The following is a 12,907-nucleotide window of genomic DNA, read 5'->3' as shown; positions in this document are numbered from 1 at the left end:
GTATGATAGATATTCAGGCCCAGATTTATAAAAGGACTGCACATGTTTTATGACAGTAAAACAGGCTGTGAGGATTCTGACTTCTTGGATGGGATTTATAAAACACACGCAATAGCATAAACAAGCAATTAATATGTGATTTACAGGGGCAATGTGTCTGTGCGCTTTAGCCCTTGATGTATATACAATTTGGTATATGCATATGTAATTCTGGGTGTTTCTGGACAAAACTGCTAAAATTGGGAGGGGATTTTGCAAATTAGGTCTATTAAATATTTTGTCTAATTTATTAAAGCTGTCGGTAATTGCGGACCTCCTATTAAAGCGTGCTTATTAAAGCAGGAGTTAATTTGCTGCAGTCAGACAGTAGGCTAGATATAAGGCAAGTTGATGTGGGAGACTTTTCTGCAGCAAGAAGGAGGCATCGTTTTCAAGGACAAAGAAACATTTAGTAACATTTTACACAAAGAGCTAATTTTTTAACCCTTCTGATCAAGTCAGTTTGTAAATTGCGGTTTATAATACCGGTACCATGTTGTTTTGCAAACTCCAATTTTCAATACATGTTTCATAGCTTACATGACAAAACAGAGAGTCTGCAAATAGAGAATATAGAATCCTTTTAAAAAAGGTTCTTAGAAGAATCTAAAAAGGTCTCCCCACAGTGGCAAAGCAAGGATCTAACGAGAGCCTTTACTTCTTATAGTGTAGGCATTATTAAAAGAACAGTATTCTAAGGCGCACAAAAGAAAAGTCTCATATACAATGAGGCTCATCCTCCACTGTTATTTTAGTAATGTGTAATATGGCTTTTTATATTTAACAATACTGGTTCAGGCAGTATTGTTAAATTCGAGATGGAAAGAAAACAGTAAAAAAAAAAAAAAAAAAAAAAAAGGTAGAGGGACATGACTCAGTTAGTTTGTAGCTGAAGCAAGTACAGTCTTTCGACCATATGTACCATAGAGATATGTTTTAAAATCATACATAGAGTAGAAAAACAGACAAACATAGAAATAGGAGAGCTTTAACTGCATACGACTTTAAGAAGATATAAATCATAGTTAAACTGAAGACTGTGTATGCAGCTGTATTGTTGCTGAACATATTGCTGTATAACAATGGAAGGATTATTCACCCGTTTGACTGCCATGGATGTAAGTAAATAAAACTTATTGTTTCTGAAGTTTGAAAAGTCTGTATGACTGGAATAATTCTATACAAAATAAGAAGTTGAACTAATATGCGAAGCACAGTAACTGGATGATGCGTCGTAATGTACAAGCAACCTACTACAAACTCTGAAGTGGGCATTTGTTTATTAATTAGCCAAAGCACATTCCATGTTTTATTCATTTGTCCTGGTGATGTATTTCAAGCTTGTAGTTCAAGCACTGCTTGTACCAAAATCTCCAATTCCGTATTGGTAAATTTCAGTTTTTGCTTCTGAGCATCCTCATCACCATGGCTAGTACCAGGCTGAGGTCTTTGTGTGCTATTCATTTTCTTTTGGAATGTGTAGCCTACAGACGCAGGGTTGACCAAAACCCAATATTTATTGTGAGAGGTGTGTAATTCTCCACCGCTAATTGCGGTGAGGGGTATTTAAATCGGTTGATTGCAGAATTGCCTGCTTTACCTAATTAGCCTTATAAAATAGGCTGTTAATACTGAACATACACATTACGTGGCTTTTTGCAGTCGGTTTTTCCCCTTTATAAATTTGGGCTTCAATGTGTTGTGTTTAAGTTTTTTTTTGCATAACATCCTCCACGTATCTTCCAGTTGGGCAAATGATAAAATCACTCTGTGTAATTTTTATTAAAATATTGGTGGGTTTTTTTGGTTTGTTGTTTGTTAACAAATTGTGGTTTGCAGTGGTGTTCACAATTTATGTTATTAGCCTGCATTTTTTCATTCTGGTCTTTGTGGAACCAGCTGACCACTTATTTGAAAACCCGTGTGTGGCAGGCTGGCGAGTGGATAGAGGCCCAGAGACAGACTGCAGTTCAAAAAAATAACTATTTTATTATAAATAAACAAAAATAAAGTGCACACGGGCAAAATAACAAATACTCAAACACAAATAAAGCAAAAACAAAACTCACAAAAATAACAGTTTCCAGGCTGGGCAATGCCTTCACTGGATTCAAGTTTTCTACACAACCAAAAAAACACCAACCTGCTTCCTCAGCTCCCTCTCCCCAAATGAGAAGCTGAGGCCTCCTTTTATATCAGGTGGCTGGGCGCTGATTGATCGTTAATCAACCTAATCAACTAATCAACCCCAGCCACCTGAACATAATAAACCCAGGCAGGCAGGGGAAGTTAACCCCATCCCTGCCAATTTAAAAGGGCAGAGCTTTGCTCTGCCACACACCTCCCCCCATGTACAACGTACACCGGCCGCAATCGGCCAACTCCCCCCCCCCCCCCCCCACCCCCCACCCCTCACCCCCCCCCAAGAGTCCAATTATGTCCCTTGGGTGGGCTGTTATGGTGGGTGGTGGTGGGCGGGGTTGATGTCGGAGCCCCCAAGCCTTCTTTGGTTGAGGGGGCCCCGAATGTCCAAGGTAGCATGGCGACGGCGGCCCGGCTCCCTCTGGTGGCGGAGGCGGCGACGGCGGCCCGGCTCCCTCTGGTGGCGGAGGCGGCGACGGCGGCCCGGCTCCCTCTGGTGGCGGAGGCGGCGACGGCGGCCCGGCTCCCTCTGGTGGCGGAGGCGGCGACGGCGGCCCGGCTCCCTCTGGTGGCGGAGGCGGCGGCGGCGGCCCGGCTCCCTCTGGTGGCGGAGGCGGCGGCCCGGCTCCCTCTCTGGCTCTGAGAGCGGCGGCGGCTCCTCCCTCTCGGGCTCTGAGGAGCGACGGCAGATCCTCCTCCCTCTCTGGCTCTGGGAGCGACGGCGGCTCCTCCTCCCTCTCTGGCTCTGGGAGCGACGGCGGCTCCTCCTCCCTCTCTGGCTCTGGGAGCGACAGCAGCTCCTCACCCCTCTCTGGCTCTGGGAGCGACGGCAGATCCTCCTCCCTCTCTGGCTCTGGGAGCGACGGCAGATCCTCCTCCCTCTCTGGCTCTGGGAGCGACGGCAGATCCTCCTCCCTCTCTGGCTCTGGGAGCGACGGCAGATCCTCCTCCCTCTCTGGCTCTGGGAGCGACGGCAGCTCCTCACCCCTCTCTGGCTCTGGGAGTGACGGCTCCTCCTCCTCTCTCTGGCTCTGGGAGCGACAGCAGCTCCTCACCCCTCTCTGGCTCTGGGAGCGACAGCAGCTCCTCCTCCCTCTCTGGCTCTGGGAGCGACGGCAGCTCCTCACCCCTCTCTGGCTCTGGGAGTGACGGAGGCTCCTCCTCCCTCTCTGGCTCTGGGAGTGACAGCAGATCCTCCTCCCTCTCTGGCTCTGGGAGCGACGGCAGCTCCTCACTCCTCTCTGGCTCTGGGAGCGACGGAGGCTCCTCCTCCCTCTCTGGCTCTGGGAGCGACAGCAGATCCTCCTCCCTCTCTGGCTCTGGGAGCGACGGCAGATCCTCACCCCTCTCTGGCTCTGGGAGCGACGGCAGCTCCTCACCCCTCTCTGGCTCTGGGAGCGACGGCAGATCCTCCTCCCTCTCTGTCTCTGGGAGCGACAGCAGATCCTCCTCCCTCTCTGGCTCTGGGAGCGACGGCAGCTCCTCACTCCTCTCTGGCTCTGGGAGCGACGGCAGCTCCTCGCCCCTCTCTGGCTCCCGGGAAGGCGGCTCACCCCTCTCTGGCTCTCGGGAAGGCGGCTCACCTCTCTTTATTGGAGTGACCGGTGGATCTCCCATGTCTACCGCCAGGTAATTAACCACCATGAGGGCAACCTCTGGGAAGGAGGCCGGGTGGTGTTGTTCCTCCCACTGTTCCCACCTCTCCCCATCTCGACGCCACAGCGTGTTGATAACTATGGGGAGATCGTGGACGAGGTCTGCCTCAGGGTGCATCAACCAGTCCCAGATCTCCTGGGACGGTGGTGAAGGTGGTGGTGCTGGAGGTAGTGGGGTGGCCCCTGATGCCCGGGGTGAACACGGCACCTCTTCCTGGGCCTGGTTGTAGGGGCATCCTGCCCAGTTGTGGCCGTCCTCCTCACACCGGCCACACCAGTTTGCCGGTGGCACGTCTGGGCAGGACCGCCAACGATGGTCCTCCTTCCCACACCAGGAACACCAGGGGAAGAGGCTGGCCGGGTCCTCCAGCGGTGGCTGCAGCAGCTTACATTTCTTCAGCTGCTGCTGCTTTTCCTGCCTTTTCCACTGTCTGCTCTTCTTTCCCATTTTTTTTTTCTCAAAAAAAAAAAAAAAAATAAATACTGCTCTGAGCCTCTAGGTGGCGCTATCCCACTTCTGACACCAAATGTGGCAGGCTGGCGAGTGGATAGAGGCCCAGAGACAGACTGCAGTTCAAAAAAATAACTATTTTATTATAAATAAACAAAAATAAAGTGCACACGGGCAAAATAACAAATACTCAAACACAAATAAAGCAAAAACAAAACTCACAAAAATAACAGTTTCCAGGCTGGGCAATGCCTTCACTGGATTCAAGTTTTCTACACAACCAAAAAAACCAACCTGCTTCCTCAGCTCCCTCTCCCCAAATGAGAAGCTGAGGCCTCCTTTTATATCAGGTGGCTGGGCGCTGATTGATCGTTAATCAACCTAATCAACTAATCAACCCCAGCCACCTGAACATAATAAACCCAGGCAGGCAGGGGAAGTTAACCCCATCCCTGCCAATTTAAAAGGGCAGAGCTTTGCTCTGCCACACCGTGTATGAAGCATCACAAGACACAATTCAACGCATAACGTAGAAAGCATGTATAGATACAATAAACATGAGTTTAGCGAACTGTAAAATGGTCTTCATAGTATTCATTGCCATATTTGTCCTTATAACTTTAGAGAATACTCAAAAGGTTAAGAAAGACGTTTCAGAGAATACCCTGCTTTGTCTGCAACTGCAAGACATTAAAAATAATAAATAAATAAGACACTTAGCAGTAACCTTTTGGGAATCCTTTTTTGTCTCTCTTCAAGCTTCATTCTCTTGGATGAAAGAGAAATCAAGCTTGAATAAGGGGACAAGTAGGAATCTCCAAGGCTTTATATCTAGACAGCTTCTGTTGATAACGCTCATTCTCTGTAAAAGGATTTTTTAAAAAAAAGAAAAAAAGATTACAGCCAAACAGGGGTTAATCCTAATTTATTAAAACATGTTTAGTGAACTCACCATGTTTCCCCTCTTACTAAATAATTTTTAAAATCCTCAAAAGTGTTTCAGTATTATTTAAGATGTGACACTTCTTAAAATGTTTTTACAGTGTAGCTCAGTGCATAATTTGTATATAAAAATTCAGCAACTGAAGCTTTGTAAAAATACGTACTGCGTTATCTCAAATCTCCCTTTCAACTTCTTGGAATACACAGGTTTTTTTTTCTCTTTCCATAGCTACCCCTTCACTGCAGCTGCACAATAATTTATGGCTGGAAATTAAAATGCAGAAAGCACAGCTATCCAGTCAAACTCTCGGACTGCGTGTGTCTTACTCTCTCTCCCTTCCTCTCTCTCTTTGTGTGAACACAACAAAGCACAGAGCAGCAGCTGAGCCGTGGGTTTTAAAGACACATATGGGATACGGTAGCTCCGGAGAGGTAAACTCCTTGTCAGTTTGGTGAGTGGGGCACACTCACAACAGCAAGGGCTAGATCTTGAAGGACCTGGTAATTGGAAACACATTTTTGGCAGGAGGGGGTCAAGATAAAACCTTGCTTCAGAGGGAAGAGCAAGTAGAGCAAGTTTCCCCAGCTTGTACAACCCATCATACAAATTCTCTGCAACAACTCCAGAAAAGAAAGAAATCGAGCAAAAAGGAAAAGAAAGCAGTTGCCTGGATGGCCAGACCAGGTCCCATGGAGCAGAATGGCATGAATTAATCATACAGCAGCTACACACTACAACCTATTGGCAAGAGCACTTTGCCTGTCCTTTTGCACAATTGGCTGATACTGCCCTTCCCACACAATTGGATAACACTTGGGTTTCTCAGGGGCTATAGGAGCAGAGCAAGAAAGAGAAGGAGAGGGGGCATACCAAGGATTAGCATCACCAGAAGGCTGGGGTGTCACCACAGTCGGCATGGAAACAACAAGTCAAGCTTGCTCTGGAGCAGAAACCACTACTGTCCTGCCAGAACTGAAACAGAGAGAGAGCAGAACGCTGGAGAAGTAAGCAGGGCATCCTGCAGGCAGTAAGGCTTGAGGATGATATGAACAAGAAAGGAAAAGGGAAAGCCACAGATAGGCAGCTACTGCTAGCTCTCAGCATTTTTTTTTTTTTTGCTTTCTTTCTTTTATTAATAAAACCACTCAATTAACTACAGGGTATGGAATTTTCTTATCCTTCTCACTGAATTGCTGCATCCTGGCTTCTATCACTAACCTTGCCTTTACGATATTGGAATCAGCAGCAACAGCAGAGGGAGAGTCTGTGAGTATTTAAGCATGTATAATCAGACAGGTTTTGCTTGTTTGCTTGCTCAGTTATAATACGCAGCAGAATGCTGTTACGTGAAGAGGATCCCTAGTGTGATTCAGTAGAAATAAAAACAATAACTGGCCAACACGCTTCAAAACAATTCTTTTATTTTTTGTAAAGATGATTATCACACTGCTGCAGCCTCTGGACTTCACTGAGGCAAAGTTTCTTTCCTTCCTCTGGGAAATGCTGAAGGATTAGGTTGCAGTGTGTCTCTGTGTGATTTGTTGTTCGATACTGTTCAGGACTGAATGTAGGGAACCGATCTTTTTGGGAGATGTTGTTTATGTTGTTTTAGTGACACTGTGTGTAGTCATGGCATTGGAGGGTTTGCAGGATAAAAGACCCCCCAGTGCTCAACAATCCAAGAAGAGGGAGAGGAGAAAATCTCCAGGTGTCAAACGGTTAACCTATGCCTTTTTTACCCGGACCAAAGTTCACGGAATAAAATATATCTACTCACGGAATTATTCTTTCCAGCACAGGGCAATCTGGTTTTTGGCTTTTTGCACCTCGCTGGGATTTTTACTCTCGTGGTCCTCCAACCGCTTCTTATATTTACTCTCTTTCCCATCCCACACCAAGTTCCACATGGAGTGGGCCAAGGAGTTAGCCTTCCCGGCCATCACCATTTGCAACAATAACCCTATTCGCTTCTACAAGTTGAGCAAGAGCGACCTGTACTTTGCCGGACACTGGCTTGGACTCCTGCTGGCTAACAGGACGGCCAGGCCCATCGTGCTTGAGCTTCTACAAGATGACCGGCAGAAGTGGTTTCAGAAACTGTCTGACTTCCGTCTTTTTCTCCCTCCGCGGAGTTTTGAGAGCACCACTTTAGAATTTGTGGACCGCTTAGGGCACCAACTAGAGGACATGCTGCTGTCCTGCAAATACAGAGGGGAGATGTGCGGCCCACAGAACTTCTCTTCAGTGAGTTATTGCCAATGCTTAATAGTTCTGCTGGTGATTTTACAGTACCGAAATGCTTTGCTATACAACACAAGTGTGATGTTAAGATGTTGCATTTTAATGTTAAAGAACATTTTTGCAACATCATTTTGAGACCTTTTTTTTACATTTCAAAGAGGATCAGGACCAGTTGGTCACTCTGAGTGGAGAAATGCTGATTATATTCTAATCATGTCATTATTTTATACCCTATTTTTAACAATCACTCAGTACAAACACGACAAGAAGCAGATCACAGACGTCTTTCACCATTCAAAGAAACTACATAGACTAGTTTATCTGCCGCATATTATTATCTAAACACAAGGGATGTTTATGCGTTAATCATAATATATCATTGGTGTGATCTTTTCATAAACCTCAGAATGTAGGTTCATAGCAAATGGCAGTACACTTCTTGTAAGACTGGGAAGATTCATGAATTAACTTCACGACCTTTAAGCAACAACAGGGTATGCAGTGCTTTGAATAATGACATGACTCAGGTGAGGTTTGAGACACAAGGTAAAATGAAAAGTGTTTTATTTAGCCAACAGAAGCAAAATGATACTTGGACTACCTTGCTGTCCAGCGCCTTGGGTAATTTTCTGTGTGAAAACGAACAGAAGAAGTGAAGTTTATAATAGTGTCTAGTTGACTTATAGCTTCTTGCAGTTTTACTGATCTTCAAAATAATTAAATACAGATTGCAGAAAGTAACTATTATTTGAAAATAATTAAATACAAATTGAAGAAAATAACTATTTGAAAATATTTAAATATGGTTTGTGGTAAGCAATTTTTTTTTAAACTATTTAAATATGAGTAAAGTAGTTGAAATACATTGAAATACTTTTAACTCTTCATAAAATATAACTGTAACACACAGCAGCCTAATTATTATCTTGCATTCTAAGCAGGTTAAGCTGTGTCCTTGTTAACCACTGAATCATATTTTGGAAACTGCTCTACTTCAATTAGATTTAATTTAATCAATTAATTGGAATATTTGAATATTTTATTTCAGTGGGTAAATATTTGAAAACAATGAAATATCTTTAACCACTGGTTGAATGGCTTGTTTTGAAGTTACTGAATTGAACATAGCATTTTCCTTGTTAGAAAGCCACCTCAACCACCATGCAGTAATTGAAAGACTTGGTACATAATTATACATTTAGGATAATAATTAGGTTTTAATTTTTGATTATTCATTAACTATTTGGGAATCTTTTTTTTTTTCTTCAAATAATGTACATCTATTTAAATATTTTTAAATATTTGTTAAAATATGACTTTGTGCAATTAATATTTGAATATTTAAAAACAAACTTGATTTATTTGTGCATATATACTTAAATATTTAAACTATTTGAAATAGTTGGTCTTTACAAATAAAATATCATAAACAACTACACATATTTTTCCCACGTCTGCTTGCAACGCAGATACTTCCCTGCAACCACAGATCCATAATAGAGCAAGGGAGGTGTTAAAGATGACTTCTTGAGATACACAGGCATAAGCATAAGCACAGCAGCTGGTTCAGGGCTCACTGAATGTTAACTCTGGAATGGGGCATATTTGCTGATGCTGTGGCGTTGCACAGGGATTATGCTCAGGCTCTGAAGTTTGAATCATTTCAAAATACAAGGAAATCACAAAGTACTGTTGGATGTTTTGATAGGGGAATAGACTGCAGACATTGTATGGTGCTTCCTCCCATCCCGTCCTTGTCATGTGATATATACAATATGCTGGATTGTACATTTCTACTAAATATACTAAAGCACACATCTAATGAAGCTTCAGCAACACATGATGGTGCTGTCCTTTGAGCCACGTAAAAAGCCATAATAACGACAATAAATCAGAAACTGAGAATACAATACAAACTTACCTAGTGATTGGGAGAGGAGGTAAATTGCTACCAAGATTAAAGACAAATCTCTTAAGTGAAGACAATAAATAAATGTCAGTACATTGCTATTTTTATCATCGGGGATTCTGTTTTTTGAAAGCTTTACATTAACACTTAGGTGATACTTATTTAAGATATCTGTTCACAGCAAAGGTTGATACATTTCTTCTGTTTGGTTTGAGCTAGTGTAGGAAGGGGCGTAGATTCATCCCATTTCAAACATGGCAAATTGTGATAAATTGTTAAGTGGGCTTGAAGTGTGTGCTGGAGTACATATTGAATGAGCTGAGGCTGCCATTTCAGTGATGTTATCTTCAGAGATGGCAGCTAGCCAGTGTTGTGACTAGCTTTTAAAAGTTCAGTTTTGTTGCATGTTGAGAGAGACATTCTGTTTCATTTCCGTCTTCTACATTTTCTCTTTTTGTCAAAACATTTTTATTGATTCACCAGCAACATGTGAAATGTATTCAATTGCACAGTAAATTATGTTCAATAGAAGGCACTGTGGTTCTCCATACTAAGAGGTTTAACTTTGTACCGAATTCTTGCAATGTTAGCATCATCAAAGGAAATATACTTACAAAGGGCACTTAACATAACAGTGACATCAATTGCTAATGATAATGCCTGTTGCTATTGAAACCAGGACTTAAAAGTAAAAACAACAACAGCAACAACAAAAACATGAGTACAATATTTCTGGTAAGCTTGGGAAGCTTAGGGATGCAAGTTATTGGCAGTATTATTATATAAATTTATTAATTTACTTATTCAGAATCAGTTTAAAGGGCTCTCAAATGTATTCTTTCCATATACTGGTGGCACACCAGAGTGTAAGCATTACCTTGTCCCCTGGTTACACTAAGCCCCCAGTTGCTGTACCACATTTGTTCTGTATGATATTTCTGTCACCTAGCATTGCAAGGGGACAGGTTAATAGTTAAATTCAGGTGTACCAGTGTTGCCACAGTTGGAGTGCCCCCACACCACCACTGCCAGCGTTACCACTACTAGTGTTGCCACTACCAGCATTGCCATTGCTGGAGTGCTCTGCACCACGATCAGCTTTTCCAATGACAATGTTGCGACTACGACTGCCTGCATTAACTCTGCTAGCGTTGCCTCTGCCGGGGTACCCAGCATCGCCAAGGCCTGAGCAAGAAATGCTGTGGCCAGAACCGGGAGGAAGAGAGCCATCGTCTATACAGAAGGAGAAGGAGGTGAAGAGACCACCTCCACCACGACCCCGATCACCAACCCGCCCACAAGAATTCATTGGGGGAGATGGACATGAGAGCAGGGGGTTGGCTGATAGCAGCCATGCGTGCTACATACAAGGGGGAGGGGGGGATTATGTGACATGGTAGAAGCCCTACCAGTGTGTGTTTGTGTTTGTGTGGGGAATGTTGGGTTGGCAGGGAGGGGGTTACATTTCTCTCCGTCAAAACACTTGGGAATGTATAACATAGGTGTTCATGGGTTTTAGTTGAGTATTAGAGAATTAATTTTGGTGATAGAGGTGGAGGTCCATGTTGCGTGTTTCGTGTTCCATGCTTTGCTGTCCCGTTTTGTTTACTTCAGTGAGTTTTTGTAAACACTTTTGTTTTAGCCCTTGAGCTGTTAATTTTGTTACCCGTGTTATGTCTGTGTTATTTTTGTTTTTATTTATTAAAACTGCACTTTGGCACACTGCCGCATTACAGCTTTCTGTGTTTGAATCTCTCTCCCTGAAAATAACATTGGGTCTGTGACGTTACCGTGACACAGACCGTTTTTAATTGAACAATTGTTCTTTTATGTGTGTGTGTGTCTGTGTGTGTGTGTATTTGTGTGTTTGTGAAGCACTTTGGGTTACAGAAATGTGAATTGCAGTTGCTGTTGTTGTAGTTGACCAGCTAAAATATACACCCATACAAAACACTAAACACAAAGGGTGGCCACATTAACAAAATACTATACATTTATTTATAGTTAGGGTTCTGGTCTGGTTTCCAAAAGAGATCATGCACCCTGACAGGTGCAGTGGGCCATGCTTTCACAGAGTTTACTCCAGTCTTTAATTAACTCCTATTTTTTGAAAGGAGAAAAACACCAATTGACTCAACTAAACTAGCACCTGTATCATACACCTAGGTAATGTTACTGGAGGTAATAAACAGGAGTTAAAGACTGGAGTAAACTCTTGGACAGCATGGCCAACAGTGTCTGTCACAGACATTTTTTCTTTGCATATCATCATCCACCACTACCCTTCTGAATCTCCCTGTATCAGTCGTTGATTACAAAGTCATATACATTTAGTGCTGTGTATGTGTGTCTTAAGTGGGAATGCTGCATTTACGCAGTTAAACTATGAAGTAAAAAAACAGCAAAAACATTGAAGATATTCTGCAGGAGTTGCTTTTGGCATGGCTGCTTGCATTGCCGTCATTTCTATGCCAGGCCAGAGCAGTTTCTGAGGGGTATTGGTGCTGAGATGCTGGGTAAAGCCCAGCAGGTAATTATACACACAAGGTCACCTTCAAAGGGCAGAGCCTCTAACAGACCAGAGCACTGAAAATGCAATACTTCTGTTTTACTGCACTCCCATGATCTCGTATCATTGAATAAATAGTATTAGCATGTTGATTTACATTACTCTTCTGCGTGTTAACTAAATACGCACTTCCCCTTTTCATATCTGATTAATGTCTGCCTGTTTAAAATAAGTAAAAAAAAAATATTGATTATGCAAACACGGTTAGGCGCTAACGCCTGTCTCACCGTGCTCCTCAATTCGACTCTTGATTCAGAGGCATACTGTTCAAGGCTCTTAATGGGTTTGAAAAGTATTGCATAAGTACTCAAAATCCAAAATACACAAGCGCAGTACGGTTATGATCTATTTTTTTTATCCCCCTTTTAAAATATGTATTTGCTGCTGTCCAGTTGGCTATTTAGTTTTAGTAAGTGACACTTATTTTATGTTACAGCAGCTCTCTCATGTCTGGTCATCATATTGCTCTTTTAGCCTGAAAGGTTGGAGAGCTCCGAGATAGACGTTAAAAATCTACTTGTGTTTTTACTCTATGTTTAAAGCACCATGAACTTATTACATGTATTATATGGCATGGAATTATCAAGCATACCTATTAATTTAATGTTCAGTCTGATTGTCATTTTTCTTGCAAGAACCATTGGTTAAGGTTGAATCAAGTTATTACACCAGATTAACCGAATTTACATACATGAAATAGATTCAGATTAGCAAGATCAATTACATAGCATATTCTTACAGATACACAGGGTCTAATTTGTCTCAGATCGCACCAGCTTTTTTTGTTGGGTTTTTTTTTGTTTTGTTTTGTTGTAATAAAAAGAACTCTGTGTATATAACATGCATAATAATAATTTAAAAATAATAACAATAAAACACTTTCCTTTTCCAAGAATTGAATAATATAACCGTTCTGTAAGGATACATTTTAAGACGCGATGTCTACAAGTAACAAAAT

The 12,907-nt window shown here is 42.6% G+C and overlaps 1 protein-coding gene across 3 annotated transcripts in view; it reads left to right on the top strand.

Moving 5' to 3' along the window:
- LOC121301709 (acid-sensing ion channel 2-like) overlaps positions 1–12,907 on the top strand; it is a 485,925-nt gene that overhangs the window by 310,365 nt on the left and 162,653 nt on the right. Inside the window, exon 1 of one of the 3 annotated variants that reach the window (XM_041231296.1) lies at positions 5,627–7,474. The exons of 1 other annotated variant lie outside the window; for it this stretch is intronic. In XM_041231296.1, the coding sequence (XP_041087230.1) occupies positions 6,860–7,474 (615 nt within the window). In that variant the 5' untranslated portion in view covers positions 5,627–6,859. Of the gene's footprint in view, positions 1–5,626; positions 7,475–12,907 lie in introns of those variants that run through there. One more of the 3 variants, XM_041231294.1, reaches the window with a different exon arrangement.

This window comes from Polyodon spathula, chromosome 28, assembly GCF_017654505.1.
Source record: "Polyodon spathula isolate WHYD16114869_AA chromosome 28, ASM1765450v1, whole genome shotgun sequence".
Classification (NCBI taxonomy): domain Eukaryota; kingdom Metazoa; phylum Chordata; class Actinopteri; order Acipenseriformes; family Polyodontidae; genus Polyodon; species Polyodon spathula.
This window is presented reverse-complemented; position numbering and strand designations above follow the sequence as displayed.